At 46.7% G+C, this 16465-nt stretch overlaps 1 protein-coding gene across 1 annotated transcript in view; it reads left to right on the top strand.

The window, feature by feature from the left end:
- ANTXR1 (ANTXR cell adhesion molecule 1) overlaps positions 1-16465 on the top strand; it is a 259626-nt gene that overhangs the window by 225299 nt on the left and 17862 nt on the right. The window contains exon 17 of the mRNA XM_038746895.1: positions 4422-4502. Within this exon, the coding sequence (XP_038602823.1) occupies positions 4422-4502 (81 nt within the window). The remainder of the gene's footprint in view (positions 1-4421; positions 4503-16465) is intronic.

A 16465-nucleotide genomic window follows, 5' to 3' on the forward strand; every position in this document is an offset into this window, starting at 1 on the left:
AGGATTAGGACAGAGTATGAGCCGTTGGATTTGGCAAGCAGGAGGTCATTGATGACCTTTGAGAGGGCAGTTTCCGTGGAATGTAGGGGACGGAAGCCAGACTGGAGGCGGTTGAGGAGAGTGTTGTTGTTGAGGAATTTGAGGCAGCGCGTTTAGACAACTCGTTCAAGGAGTTTGGAAAGGAATGGTAGGAGGGATATGGGGCGGTAACTATTTATTTATTTTTAATATTTCATTTATTTTTAATAACATCCGTCTCCCTCTCCAGACTACAAACTCATCGTGGACACACCCTCAATAAATCTGACTGGCTGGGGGCAGGGAGAGAGGCTACAGGGAGCCAAGACTTTCTGTCTTAATGTTGACACGGTGTGGACCTTGTGACTCACATTCATGCACCACACAAACACACAAACACACACACACACACACGAAAGCACGCACACACCACCTCTCCCCCCAAACAAACACCCACACACTCACTCTCTGAGCCCATTCCGAGAAGCTTTGTGGCCTCCAGGAAAGAAGCCGAGCCCGGGAGTCGGAAGGACCTGGATTCCAATCCCGGCTCGGCCACAGGCCTACTGGGTGACCTTGGGCAAATCACTTCACTTCCCTGGGCCTCGGTTCCCTCATCTGGAAATTGAGGATTAAGACTGTGAGCCGTAAGCGGGACAGGGACGGATCCATGATGCAAATTAAATACAGAATTGCCTTTCGCATCCCACGAAAATTCAGACAGGGAGAAGTGGGATGGCCTATCTGGATTTCTACTTCCCATCTGCTTCAATTCCAATCAATCGGTCAATCGATCGGTTGGATTTTTCGAGCACTTGCGGTGTGCAGAGGCCTAAACTAAGTGCTTGGGAGAGTACAGTGTAAAAGGGTTGGTAGACCTGGCGAAGCAGCGTGGCTCAGTGGAAAGAGCCCGGGCTTGGGAGTCAGAGGTCGTGGGTTCTAATCCCGGCTCTGCCACTTATCAGCTGTGTGATTTGTGGCAAGTCACTTCACTCCTCTGAGCCTCAGTTACCTCATCTGGAAAATGGGGATTAAGACTGTGAGTCCCACGTGGGACAACCTGATTACCTTGTATCTACCCCAGTGCTTAGAACAGTGCTCGGCACACTATAAGGGCTTAACAGTCTTCTAGACTGTGAGCCCACTGTTGGGTAGGGACCGTCTCTAGATGTTGCCAACTTGGACTTCCCAAGCGCTTAGTACAGTGCTCTGCACACAGTAAGCGCTCAATAAATACGATTGAATGAATGATTGAATGAACAAATACCACGATTATTAGTGGTATTATTATTAGTAGTAGTAGTAATGGCATTTATTAAGCGCTTACTATGTGCCAAGCACTGTTCTAAGAGCTGATATTAGACATGTTCCCCTACCATAGCAAGCTTACAAGTCCAAAGGGGGAGACACATTAATAGAAAATAAATAAATGACGTATATGGACATCAGTGGCTTGGGGCTGGGAGGGGGGATGAAGAAAGGGAGCAAGTCAAGGCGACGGGGAAGGGAGTGGGAGAAAATAATACAACACTAAACAGTCACATTCCCTGCCCACAACGAGCTGACAGTCTAGACGGGGGGAGACAATCAATCAATCAATCAATCGTATTTATTGAGCGCTTACTGTGTGCAGAGCACTGTACCAAGCGCTTGGGAAGCACAAGTTGGCAACATATAGAGACAGTCCCTACCCAACAGTGGGCTCACGGTCTAAAAGACAGTCTAAAAGACAAATGTCAATACACATAAATAAAGTTACAGAGATGGACCTAAGTGGTGTGGGGCTGGGAGGGGGGAAGAGAAAAGGGAGCAAGACAGGGCGACTCAGAAGGGAGTGGGAGATGAGGAAAGAGGGGGGCTTAGTCAGGGAAGGCTTCTGGGAGGAGATGGGCCTTCAATAAGGCTTTGAAGCAGGGAGAGAGTTATTGTGTGGGGGATTTGAGGAGGGAGGGCATTCCAGGCTAGAGGAAGGATGTGGGCCAGGGGTTGGCGGCAGGACGGGCGAGCTGGAGGCCCAGGGAGGAGGTGAGCGGTGGCAGAGGAGCGGAGGTTGCGGGCTGGGATGGAGAAAGACAGAAGGGAGGTGAGGGAGAAGGGGGCAAGGGGATGGACGGCTTTAAAGTCGACGGTCACGAGTTTTTGTTTGATGCAGAGGTGGATGGACAACCCCTGGAGATTTTTGAGGAGGGGGATGACATGTCCTGAACGTTTCTGTAGAAAAATGATGCGGGCAGCATAGTGAAGTTTGGACCGGAGTGGGGAGAGATAGGAGGCTGGGAGTTCAGCGAGGAGGCTGATGCCATCATCCAGGAAGGGGACGATGAGGGATTGGATTAACATGGCAGCAGTTTGGATGGAGAAGAAAGGGCAGATTTTACTACTACTACTGCTACTCTTAATACTGCTGCTACAACTACTATTCATTCATTCATTCATTCATTCAATCGCATTTATTGAGCGCTTACTGTGTGCAGAGCACTGGACTAAGCGCTTGGGAAGTCCAAGTCAGCAACCTATAGGACGGTCCCTACCCAACAAAGGGCTCACAGTCTAGAAGGGGGAGAGAGACAACAAAACAAAACATATTAATAAAATAAAATAAATAAAATAAGTATGTACAAATAAAATAAATAGAGTAATAAATACGTCTATACATATAAACAGGTGCTGTGGGGAGGAAAAGGAGGTAAGGCGGGGGGATGGGGAGGAGGGGGAGAGGAAGGATGGTTGGGGAGGAGTCGTTCATTCATTCAATTCATTCATTCAATTCATTCATTCAATCGTATTTATTGAGCGCTTACTGTGTGCAGAGCACTGTACTAAGCGCTTGGGAAATACAAGTTGGCAACATATAGAGACGGTCCCTACCCAACAGCGGGCTCACAGTCTAGAAGGGGGAGAGAGACAACAAAAACAAAACATATTAACAAAATAAAATGGAATAAATGTGTACAAATAAAATAAGTAAATAAATAGAGTAATAAATCTGTACAAACATATATACATATAAACAGGTGCTGTGGGGAGGGGAAGGAGGTAAGGTGGGTGGGGATGGGGAGGAGGGGGAGAGGAAGGATGCTCTGCACACAGTAAGTGTTCAATAAATCCTATTGAATGAATGAACAAATGAATTTCCCCCCACGATTGGTCCAGGAGGGCTTAGGTGTGGCTCTGCACAAATAAATCGTATTAAATGAGCGCTTACTGTGTGCAGAGCACTGTACTAAGCGCTTGGTAAATACACATTGGCAACATATAGAGATGGTCCCTACCCAACAGCGGGCTCACAGTCTAGAAGGGGGAGACAGACAACAAAACAAAACATATTAACAAAATAAAATACATAGAATAAGCATGTACAAATAAAATAAGTAAATAAATAGAGCAATAAATACGTACAAACATATATACATATATATATATACATTCATTCATTGAATCGTACTTATTGAGCGCTTACTGTGTGCAGAGCACTGTACTAAGTGCTTGGGAAGTCCAAGTTGGCAACATATAGGGACGGTCCCTACCCAACAGCAGGCTCACAGTCTAGAAGGGGGAGACACACAACAAAACAGAACATATTAACAAAATAAAATAAATAGAATAAATATGTACAAATAAAATAAGTAAATAAACAGAGTAATAAATACGTACAAACATATATACATATATATATACATTCATTCATTGAATCGTACTTATTGAGTGCTTACCGTGTGCAGAGCACTGTACTAAGCGCTTGGGAAGTCCAAGTTGGCAACATATAGAGACGGTCCCTACCCAACAGCGGGCTAACAGTCTAGAAGGGGGAGACAGACAACAAAACCAAACTTATTAACAAAATAAAATAAATAGAATAAGTATGAACAAATAAAATAAGTAAATAAATAGAGCAATAAATGCGTACAAACATATATACACATGTATACATTCATTCATTCATTTAATCGTATTTATTGAGCGCTTACTGTGTGCAGAGCACTGGACTAAGCGCTTGGGAAGTCCAAGTTGGCAACATCTAGAGACGGTCCCTACCCAACAGCGGGCTCACAGTCTAGAAGGGGGAGACAGACAACAAAACAAAACACACTAACAAAATAAAATAAATAGAATAATTTGGAGCGCTTACCGTGTGCAGAGCACTGTACTAAGCGCTTGGGAAGTCCAAGTTGGCAACATCTAGAGACGGTCCCTACCCAACAGCAGGCTCACAAGGGCTTTGAAGGGAGGAGGGTGGCATTTCCTCCCGGCAGGTCCAGCAACACGAGCAAGCCTGCCCGAAATTTCCGCATCAGGAAGCCGGGGCGGCCCGTCGATGAAGTTGTCGTCGAGGGTCCGGGAGCGGGGGGCGAGGTGAGGTCTCTGGGACGGGGTGTCTCTTACAGTGTCCTCTGATCTTGCAGGGAAAACTGGACGCCCTTTGGATCCTGCTCAGGAAGGGGTACGACCGCGTGTCCGTCATGCGCCCGCAGCCCGGAGACAAGGTGAGAAACGTCCGCGCCTGCTCCCGCATACACACCGCACACCGCACATATAAGAGAAGCGGCGTGGCTCAGTGGGAAAGAGCCCGGGCTTCGGAGTCAGAGGTCATGGGTTCAAATTCCGGCTCCGCCACTTGTCAGCCGGGTGACTCTGGGCAAGTCACTTCACTTCTCTGGGCCTCAGTTCCCTCATCTGGAAAATGGGGATGAAGACTGTGAGCCCCCCGTGGGACAACCTCATCACTTTGTATACCCCCGGCGCTTAGAACAGTGCTTTGCACATAGTAAGTGCTTAATAAATACCATCAACATACACACATCACACCCACACACCCGGTGTCCATCGTCCACCCGCAGCCAGGAGACAAGGTGAGAAACGCAGGCTGACAGGAAGCGCACCCGACTCCTGGCCTGCTCACACACACCCACAAACACGCACGTCCACTGCACAACACTCCCCCCCCAACACACACACACACACACACACACAGCTGACAAATGGTGGAGCCGGGATTTGAACCCATGACCTCCGACTCCCAAGCCCGGGCTCTTTCCGTTGAGCCACGCTGCTTCTCGATCTCCCCCTGTGTGACTTTGGGCAAGTCACTTCACTTCTCCGGGCCTCAGTTCCCTCATCTGCAAAATGGGGGTGAAGACCGTGAGCCCCCCGTGGGACAACCTGATGACCTCGTATCTCCCCCAGCGCTTAGAACAGTGCTTGGCACAGAGTAAGCGCTTCACAAATACCGTCATTATTATTTTGATGCTATTGACGCCTGTCTACTTGTTTTGTTGTCTGTCTCCCCCTTCTAGACTGTGAACCCACTGTTGGGTAGGGACCGTCTCTATATGTTGCCAACTTGTACTTCCCAAGCGCTTAGTACAGTGCTCTGCACAAAGTAAGTGCTCAATAAATACGATTGATTGATTGATTGATTGAGTAGGGACCGTCTCTATATGTTGCCAACTTGTACTTCCCAAGCACTTAGTACAGTGCTCTGCGCACAGTAAGCGCTAATAAATACGACTGACTGACTGACTGAATGAATGAATGAATGTCTCCCTCTTCTAGACTGTGACCCTGTCGTTGGGTAGTGATTGTCTCTCTCTGTGGCTGAATTGGACTTTCCAAGTGCTTAGTACAGTGCTCTGCACACAGTTGGCGCTCAATAAATACGATTGAATGAATGAACGAATGAATTTCCCCCCAGCGATTGGTCCAGGAGGGCTTAGGTGTGGCTCTGCACGAAGGCAGGGGGCTGGACCAGATGACCTCTCAAGCTTTTCCGCAAGTCTGGAGATAATAATAATAATAATAATAATAATAATAATAATAAATAATAATAATGGCATTTATTAAGAGCTTACTATGTGCATAGCACTGTTCTAAGCGCTGGGGGGGTTACAAGGTGATCAGGTTGTCCCACGGGGGCTCACAGTCCCCATTTTACAGATGAGGTAACTGAGGCCCCAAGAAGTTAAGTGACTTGCCCAAAGTCACACAGCTAAGTCTTGGTGCCAGGATTTGAACCCATGACCTCTGACTCCAAAGCCCAGGCTCTTTCCACTGAGCCAAGCTGCTTCTCTATGATTATGAATTATTCTACTTATTTTTATTTTGTTAATATGTTTTGTTTTGTTCTCTGTCTCCCCCTTCTAGACTGTGAGCCCATTGTTGGGTAGGGACCATCTCTGTATGGTGCCAACTTGGACTTCCCAAGCGCTTAGTACAGTGCTCTGCACACAGTAAGCGCTCAATAAATACGATTGATTGATTGATTCTAGACTGTGAGCCCACTGTTGGGTAGGGACCGTCTCTAGATGTTGCCAACTTGGACTTCCCAAGCGCTTAGTACAGTGCTCTGCACACCGTAAGCGCTCAATAAATTCGATTGAATGAATGATTGAATGAACAAATACCACGATTATTAATGGTATTATTAGTAGTAGTAGTAATAATGGCATTTATTAAGCGCTTACTATGTGCAAAGCACTGTTCTAAGAGCTGATATTAGACACGTTTCCCGACCATAGCAAGCTTACAAGTCCAAAGGGGGAGACACATTAATAGAAAATAAATAAATGACGTATATGGACATAAGTGATGTGGGGCTGGGAGGGGGGATGAAGAAAGGGAGCAAGTCAGGGCGACGGGGAAGGGAGTGGGAGAAGATAATACAGAAAATAAATGAAAAATCTCCTACCCAAGGACTCGGATGAAATCTTGTGATATCAATCAATCAATCAATCGTATTTATTGAGCCTTTACTGTGTGCAGAGCACTGTACTAAGCGCTCGGGAAGTCCAAGTTGGCAACATATAGAGACAGTCCCTACCCAACAGTGGGCTCACAGTCTAAAAGGGGGAGACAGAGAACAAAACCAAACATACTAACAAAATAAAAGAAATAGAATAGATATGTACAAGTAAAATAAATAGAGTAATAAATATGTACAAACATATATGCATATATACAACAGCTGATATAACAGCTAAATGTTTGCTTTAGATTAATTCCAACGAGAAACTTTGAGCCAAGTTCCGGGGCGGGGAAGGGCGTTCCGGAGCGATTGATGTCGGGATTTGGGGGTGTATCCTCCCCAGCGCTTAGAACAGGGCTTCGCACATAGTAAGCGCTTAACAACCATTGTTACTTATTATTATTACTGCTCTCTCTCTCCTCACCCCAGAAAACAGGAGCCGGGGGGAGGGAGAAAGGCCCAGTCCAGAAGAAAAAAAGTCAACAGAGAAGCAGCGTGGCTCAGTGGAAAGAGCCCGGGCTTTGGAGTCAGAGGTCATGGGTTCAAATTCCGGCTCTGCCAATTGTCGGCTCTGTGCCTTTAGGCAAGCCACTTCAATCAATCAATCAATCAATCAATCGTATTTATTGAGCGTTTACTGTGTGCAGAGCACTGTACTAAGAGCTTGGGAAGTACAAGCTGGCAACATATAGAGACGGTCCCTACCCAACAGTGGGCTCACTTCACTTCTCTGTGCCTCAGTTACCTCATCTGTAAAGTGGGGATTAAGACTGTGAACCCCGCTGTGGGGCAACCTGGTCACCTTATAACCTCCCCAGTGCTTAGAACAGTGCTTTGCACAGAGTGAGCGCTTAATACCTGTATATATGTATATATGTTTGTACATATTTATTACTCTATTTATTTATTTATTTATTTTACTTGTACATATCTATTCTATTTATTTTATTTTGTTAGTATGTTTGGATTTGTTCTGTGTCTTCCCCTTTCAGACTGTGAGCCCACTGTTGGGTAGGGACTGTCTCTAGATGTTGCCAATTTGTACTTCCCAAGCGCTTAGTACAGTGATCTGCACATAGTAAGCGCTCAATAAATACGATTGATGGTGATATGTATATATGTTTGTACATATTTATTACTCTATTTATTTATTTATTTATTTTACTTGTACATATCTATTCTATTGATTTTATTTTGTTAGTATGTTTGGTTTTGTTCTCTGTCTTCCCCTTTCAGACTGTGAGCCCACTGTTCGGTAGGGACTGTCTCCAGATGTTGCCAATTTGTACTTCCCAAGCGCTTAGTACAGTGCTCTGCACACAGTAAGTGCTCAATAAATACGGTTGATGATGATAATACAACTTGTACTTCCCAAGCGCTTTAGTACAGTGCTCTGCACACAGTAAGCGCTCAATAAATACGATTAAATGAATGAATAAATGCCATCATTTTTATTATTATTATTATTAGAAGAGGGGAGACAGACAACAAAACAAAACTAGTAGATAGGCATCAGTAGCATTAGTGCTCAATAAATACGATTAACCGAACCACAGACTTGTTTCCCAGGACGATTGCACACCCGGAGAGAATTCTCCTGACCCCAACAAGCCCGCTGACTAGTTTTTAGGGGTTTTTTTTTTTAATGGGCATTTATTTGCTAAGCGCCTAACCCTCTTTAGTACTCCTATTACCCCCAAGACTCCTTCTCCCTCTACTACTGCATGAACAGCCCTGATTTCGAACCGTTTATTTCACCTTTGCTAGTTCGAGCTGCGTTGAGAGATTTTTGTCGCACACAGAGTCCCCGTTGGAGCTGGAATTTAATAGATGCTGCTTGGGTTGACTCCATTCCTACTTTATATCGCCAGGAAGGGCAAGAGATGAGAAAACCACACTTCAGTTGAAGAGGTCTCTCTGGCTCGGAAAACAACAAAAAAAAGTGGCTAGAGTTGACTTGATTATTTTTCCTTAAAAAACCTCCATCTTATTCATTCATTTAATCGTATTTACTGAGCGCTTACTGTGTGCAGAGCACTGTACTAAGCTCTGGGGAGAGGACAATATGACGATAAACTGATCCGTTTCCTGTCCACAACTGACTGACCTTCCTTCCTCTCCCCCTCGCCCCCCTCTCCATCCCCCCCATCTTACCTCCTTCCCTTCCCCACAGCACCTGTATATATGTATATATGTTTGTACATATTTATTACTCTATTTATTCATTTATTTATTTTACTTGTACATATCTATTCTATTTATTTTATTTTGTTAGTATGTTCGGTTTTGTTCTCTGTTTTTAGACTGTGAGCCCACTGTTGGGTAGGGACTGTTTCTATATGTTGCCAATTTGTACTTCCCAAGCGCTTAGTACAGTGCTCTGCACATAGTAAGCGCTCCCTGTCCCACACGGGTCTCACAGTCTTAACCCCATTTTCCAGATGACGGAACTGAGGCCCAGAGAAGTGAAGTGATTTTCCCAGATCACACAGCAGACAAGTGGCGGAGCCGGGATTTGAACCCAGGTCCTTCTGGCTCCCAGGACCGGGCTCTACCACTAGGCCAGGTTGCCTCCCCTAGTGTACTCTCCCAAATGCCTAAAACAGTGCTCGGTACAAAGCAAACACTGAATATTGATTGATTGAAGGATTGATTGAGGAGATGATTAGGATTCACTGAGGTGCTTATTCATTCATTCCTTCAATCGTATTTATTGAGCGCTTACTGTGTGCAGAGCACTGTACTAAGCACTAAGAAAGTACAATCCAGCAACAAATAGAGACAATCCCTACCCACAATGGGCTCATAGTATAGAATCTCACTGGGAAGACTGACAGAAAAATAAGTTGCTAGTGGGAGGAAGGAATGGAGTACAAAGGGGTATAAATCATTAATAATAATAATAATAATAATAATAATAATAATAATAATAATAATAATAATAATAATGATGATGATGATGATGATGATGGTATTTGTTGAGAAGCAGCGTGGCTCAGTGGAAAAGAGCCTAGGCTTTGGAGTCAGAGGTCACGGGTTCAAATCCAGGCTCCGCCAAGTCTCAGCTGTGTGACTTTGGGCAAGTCATTTAACTTCTCTGTGCCTCAGTTCCCTCACATATCTATTCTATTTATTTTATTTTGTTAGCATGTTTGGTTTTTGTTGTCTGTCTCCCCCTTTTAGACTGCGAGCCCACTGTTGGGTAGGGACTGTCTCTATGTGTTGCCGACTTGTACTTCCCAAGCGCTTAGTACAGTGCTCTGCACACAGTGAGCGCTCAATAAATACGATTGATTGATTGATTGTGAGACCCCACAGGACAACCTGATCACCTTGTAACCTCCCCAGTGCCTAGAACAGTGCTCGGCACATAGTAAGCACTTAATAAATGCCATAATTATAATTATTATTATTATTAAGCGCCTTCTATGTGCCAAACTCTGTTATAAGCACTGGGGTAGATACAAGGTGATCAGATTGTCCCACGTGCAGCTCACAGTCTTCATCCCTATTTTCCAGATGAGGTAACTGAGGCTCCGAGAAGTGAAGTGACTTGCCCAAAGTCACACAGGGAACAAGTGGCGGAGCCGGGATTAGAACCCACGACCTCTGACTCCAAGCCCGGGCTCTTTCCACTAAGCCACGCTGCTTCTCCATTCTGTATATTCAGCCCTTACCGTGTATGGGCCAAGCATTGTGCTAAGCACTGGGGTAGATAGAAGACAATCAAATGGGTCCCAATCTTTGTCCCACATGGGGCTCGTGGGGAGAAAGAGCAGGCATTGAACCCCCATTTTTCAAATGAGGCAACTGAGGCCCAGAAAAGTGGGGTGACTTGCTCAAGGTCACACAGCAGACAAGTGGAAGAGCGGAGATTAGAACCCAGGTCCCGCGACTCCCAAGCCCGGGCTCTTTCCACTAGATATTGTGACGTGTTGGTGGAATTTAAGGCAAGGTTACATAAATGAAATCCACATAGAGCTTGGCTATCTTATTCTAACCTTTTACTGCAATCTCTTTTTTTCCTCTTTTTTTTTTTATAAAAATGGTATTTGTTAAGTGCTTGCTATATGTTGCCAACTTGTACTTCCCAAGCGCTTAGTACAGTGCTCTGCACACAGTAAGCGCTCAATAAATACGATTGATGATGATATGCCAAGCGCTGTACTAAGCACCGGGATGGAGACAAGTTGGACATAGTCTGGGTCTCACCTGGGGCTTACAGTCTTAATCCCCATTTTACAGATGAGGAAACTGAGGCACAGAGTAGTTGAGTGACTTGCCCACGATCACACAGCAAGTAAGTGGCAGAGTCAAGATTAGAACCCAGGTCCTGGGTACTCCCTTTTAGACTGTGAGCCCACTGTTGGGTAGGGACTGTCTCTATATGTTGCCAATTTGTACTTCCCTAGCGCTTAGTACATCATCATCATCATCATCAATCGTATTTATTGAGCACTTACTATGTGCAGAGCACTGCACTAAGCGCTTGGGAAGTACAAATTGGCAACATATAGAGACAGTCCCTACCCAACAGTGGGCTCACAGTCTAAAAGTACAGTGCTCTGCACACAGTAAGCGCTCAATAAATACGATTGATGATGATGATGATGGTCTCTATCCACTAGACCTCATGACCTACCGTGGAATTTAAGCGGAAAATACCTAAATGAAATCCACGCACAGTCCAGACACTATTCTAACCTTTCACTGAAAACTCCCCTTTTATTTTTTTAAATGGTATTTTTTAAGCACTTACTATGTGCCAATTTCTGCTTGGCTAAGTGCTAAAGCGCTTAGTACAGTGCTAAGTGCTTAGTACAGTGCTCTGCACACAGTAAGCGCTCAATAAATACGATCGAATGAATGCTGTATTAAACGTTGGAGTGGATACAAAGTTGGACAAGGCCTATAATAATAATAATAACAATGATGGCATTTATTAAGCGCTTACTATGTGCAAAGCACTGTTCTAAGCACTGGGGAGGTTACAAGGTGATCAGGCTGTCCCACAGGGGGCTCACATTATTAATCTCCATTTTACAGATGAGGTAACTGAGGCCCAGAGAAGTGAAGTGACTTGCCCAAAGTCACACAGCTGACAATTGGCGGAGCCAGGATTTGAACCCATGACCTATGACTCCAAAGCCCGGGCTCTTTCCACTGAGCCACGCTGCCTATCTCTCACCTGGGGCTTGCAGCCTTAATCCCTAATTTGCAGATGAAGTAACCGAGGCCCAGACAAGTGAAGTGCCTTGGCCAAGGTCACACAGCAGACAAGCAGCGTGGCTCAATGGAAAGAGCCCGGGCTTGAGAGTCAGAGGTCATGGGTTCAAATTCCGGCTCCGTCAGCTGTGTGCCTTTGGGCAAGTCACTTCACTTCTCTGTGCCTCAATTACCTCATCTGTAAAATGGGGATTCAGACTGCGAGCCTCCCGGGGGACAACCTGATTACCTTGTAACCTCCCCGGCGCTTAGAACAGTGCTTTGCACATAGTAAGCGCTTAATAAATGCTATTTTAAAAGAAGTAGTTAATAAAGGCCAACATTTTGATGATTAGGGTAACTACTAGAGACAGCATGGCTTAATAGCAAGAGCCCGGGTTTGGGAATCAGAGGACGTGGACTCTGATTCCGGCTCCGCCACTTGTCTGCTGTGTGACCTTGGGCAAGTCACTTCACTTCTCTGTGCCTCAGTTACCTCATCTGGAAAATGGGGATGAAGGCTGTGAGCCCCACGGGGGACAACCTGATCACCTTGTATCTCCCCCAGCGCCTAGTACAGTGCTTAGCACATAGTAAGTGCTTAACAAATACCATCATTATTTATTATTATTATAGTTTCCAGAGGGGATGAAATAAGGACAAGGAGGTGGAGGAAGTGGATGGTAGAAGGATTGATTGATTGATTGATTGATTGATTGATTGAAAGCATTGATTGACAAGCAGCATGGCCTGGAGGAAAGAGCCCAGGTTTGGGAGTCAGGGAACCTGTGTTCTAATCCTGCCTCCACTACTTGTCTGCTCTGTGACCTTGGGCAAGTCGCTTTACTTCTCTGTGCTTCAGTTCCCTCATCTGCACAATGGTGATTCGATCCCCACTCCTTAGACAGTGAGCCCCATATAATAATAATAATAATAATGGCATTTATTAAGCACTTACTATGTGCAAAGCACTGTTCTAAGTGCTGGGGAGGTTACAAGGTGATCAGGTTATCCCACAGGGGGCTCAGTCTTAATCCCCATTTTACAGATGAGGGAACTGAGGCCCAGAGAATAATAATAATAATAATGGCATTTAATAAGCATTTACTATGTGCAAAGCACTGTTCTAAGCGCTGGGGAGGTACAAGGTGATCAGGTTGTCCCACAGGGGGCTCACAGTCTTAATCCCCATTTTACAGATGAGGTCACTGAGGCCCAGAGAAGTGAAATGACTTGCCCAGAGTCACACAGCTGACAATCGGCAGAGGCTGGATTTGAACCCATGACCTCTGACTCCAAAGCCCCTGCTCTTTCCACTGAGCCAGGCTGCTTCTCTATGGGATCTGATTAGCTTGCACCTCCCATAGAGTTTAGTACAGCTCTCGGCACATAGTAAGCGCTTAACAAATACCACAATCAGGATTATTATCTGATTATATTGGGGAGCAGGATTTAAGTCTTCTGAGCCCAAGAGTAGCAGCAGTGTGGCATAGTGGATAGAGCCCAGTCCTGAGAGTCAGAAAGTCATGAGTTCCAATTCCGGCTCCACCGCTTAACTGCTGTGTGGCCTTGGACAAGTCACTTCACTTCTCTGAGCCTCAATTCCCTCATCTGTAAAATGGAGATTAAGGCTGTGAGCCCCACGTGGGACAGGGACTGCATCCAACCCATTTTGCTCATATCTACCTGTTGCCAACTTGTACTTCTCAAGCGCTTAGTACAGTGCTCTGCACAGAGTAAGCACTCAATAAATACGATTGATTGATTGATTGAGGTTACAAGGTGATCAGGTTGTCCCATGGGGGGCTCACAATCTTAATCCCCATTTTACAGATGAGGTTCCTGAGGCCCAGAGAAGTTAAATTGATCGATCAATTAGTACAGTGCCTGGCACATAGTAAGCACTTAGCAAATACCACAGTTATGATTATCTCTGTTGTACTGGACTCTCCCAAGCGTTTAGTGCGGTGTTCGGCACACAGTAGGTGCTCAGTAAATAGAAATGATTGATTGACTGATGGATTGCCAGTAGCTGGCCTGCTTTGAAACTCTCCCCCTCTCTGTAACATGAAAACACAGAAATGAAGCCAAGCCCTGAAGCCAAAGCGTGCTCAGAAAATCTCAATCACATGAGGACACGTGCTCATATGCACACACACACACACACATATATACACTCATGCACGCGCATACACACATGCAGAATTTTGCAATTCACTTGAAGAAATCCAGATAGGAGGGGGTTGGTCAATTTTCTTCCCTGAGTAGGGGAGGCCACGTTGGAGTTTACTACAGGGCACAGCTGTTTCCAATCAGGTGAGAGGCAACCTCGGGTGGAATTTTAGCAGGGAGAGATGGGGAGAGGGAGAGGCGGAGAGGGGGAGAGGAGGAGAGGGAAAGAGAAGAGATGGAGAGGAGAGAGGAAGAGGGTGGGAAAGGGAGAGAGGAAGAAGGAGATGGAGGGGGGAGAGAGAAAGGGAGCAGGGGGAGAGGGAGAGGTGGAGAGGGAGAGAGGAGGGGGAGAAAGGGAGGTGGAGAGGAAGAGAGGGAGAGAGAGCGAAGGGGAGAGAGAAAGGGAGGAGAAAGGGAAAGAGGGAGAGAAGGAGAGAGGGAGAGATGGAGAGGGAGAGAGAGGAAGGAGGAGAGGGAGAGAGGAAGAGGAGGGAGAGGGGAGAAAGGGAGAAGAGGGAGGGAGAGAGACAGAGAGACAGAGGTGGAGAGGGAGAAAGAGGGTGGAAGAGAGGAAGGGGAATGGGAGAGGGAGAGGAGGGGGAGAGGGAGTTGGAAGAGGGAGAGAGAAAGGGAGCAGAAAGGGAGAGAGAGGGAAAGAGGAGAGATGGAGGGGAGAGAGGAAGAGGGTGGGAAAGGGAGAGAGGAAGAGGGAGATGGAGGGGGGAGAGAGAAAGGGAGCAGGGGGAGAGGGAGAGGTGGAGAGGGAGAGAGGAGGGGGAGAAAGGGAGGTGGAGAGGAAGAGAGGGAGAGAGAGCGAAGGGGAGAGAGAAAGGGAGGAGAAAGGGAAAGAGGGAGAGAAGGAGAGAGGGAGAGATGGAGAGGGAGAGAGAAGTGGGAGAGAGAGGAAGGGGGAGAGAGGGAGAGAGGAAGAGGAGGGAGAGAGGAGAAAGGGAGAAAAGGGAGGGAGAGAGACAGAGGTGGAGAGGGAGAAAGAGGGTGGAAGAGAGGAAGGGGAATGGGAGAGGGAGAGGAGGGGGAGAGGGAGTTGGAAGAGGGAGAGAGAAAGGGAGGAGAGAGGGAGAGGGAGAGGTGGAGAGAGAAAGGGAGGAGAGAGGGAGAGAAGGAGGGGGGAGAGGGAGGGGGAGGGGGAGAGAGAGTGAAGGGGAGAGAGAAAGGGAGGAAAAAGGGAAAGAGGGAGAGATGGAGGGGGAGAGAGAAAGTGAGGAGAGAGGGAGAGAAGAAGGGGAGGGGAAGGGGAGGGGGGTAAAAATAATAATAATAACGATGGCATTTATTAAGCGCTTACTATGTGCAAAGCACTGTTCTGAGCACTGGGGAGGTTACAAGGTGGTCAGGTTGTCCTACGGGGGGCTCACAATCTTAATCCCCATTTTACAGATGAGGTAACTGAGGCCCAGAGAAGTGAAGTGACTTGCCCAAAGTCACACAGCCGACAAGTGGCGGAGCTGTGATTTGAACCCATGACCTCTGACTCCAAAGCCTGTGCTCTTTCCACTGAGCCACGCTGCTTCCCCGGTGGAGGGGGAGGGGGAGAGAGAAAGGGAGAGAGGGAGAGATGGAGGGGGGAAGAGGAAGGTGGAGAGGAAGAGAAGGAGGGGAAGAGAGGGCGAAGGGGAGGAAAGAAGGAGAGAAGGAGAGGAAGGGGAGAGGGAGTTAGAGAGGAAGAGAGGGAGATGGTGAAGGAGAGAGGGAAAGAGGGAGAGAAGGAGAGAGGAAGAGGGGGGAGGGGAGGTGGAGAGGAAGAGGGGGAGAAAGGGAGAAGAGAGGAAGAGAAGGAGAGAGTGGGGGAGGGGAAGAGAGAGGGAGAGAGGATTAGGGTGGGAGAGGGAGTTGAGAGGGGAGAGAGAAAGGAAGGAGAGAGGGAAAGGAAGAGAAGGAGAGAGAGTGGGAGAGGTGGAGAGGAAGACGGTGGGAGAAGGAGGTGGAGAAGGGGGGGAAAGGAAGAGGGAGAGGAAGGGGGAAAGGGAGAGAGATGGGGGGGAGAGAGAGGGAGAAAGGAGGAGGAGGGAGAGAAAGGGAAAGGTGGGGAGGAAGAGAGGGAGTGAGGCCTTCCCATAATGACTTTACCGTCCAGAGGGGGAGGCAGACATCAAGAGGAATTAATAAGTAATTTATAATATCAATCAGTCCATTTATGGAGCACTGACTATGCTCAGAGCATTGTACTAAGTGCTTGGGAGAGTACAATACAAGGAAATTAGCAGACACATTCCCTGCCCATAACAAGATCACAGTCTAGAGGGGGAGATGCATGTTAATAGGAATAAGTAATTTCTAGTAGTCAATCAATGGGATTTATTGAGCACT

This window comes from Tachyglossus aculeatus, chromosome 5 (assembly GCF_015852505.1).
Source record: "Tachyglossus aculeatus isolate mTacAcu1 chromosome 5, mTacAcu1.pri, whole genome shotgun sequence".
Lineage (NCBI taxonomy): Eukaryota > Metazoa > Chordata > Mammalia > Monotremata > Tachyglossidae > Tachyglossus > Tachyglossus aculeatus.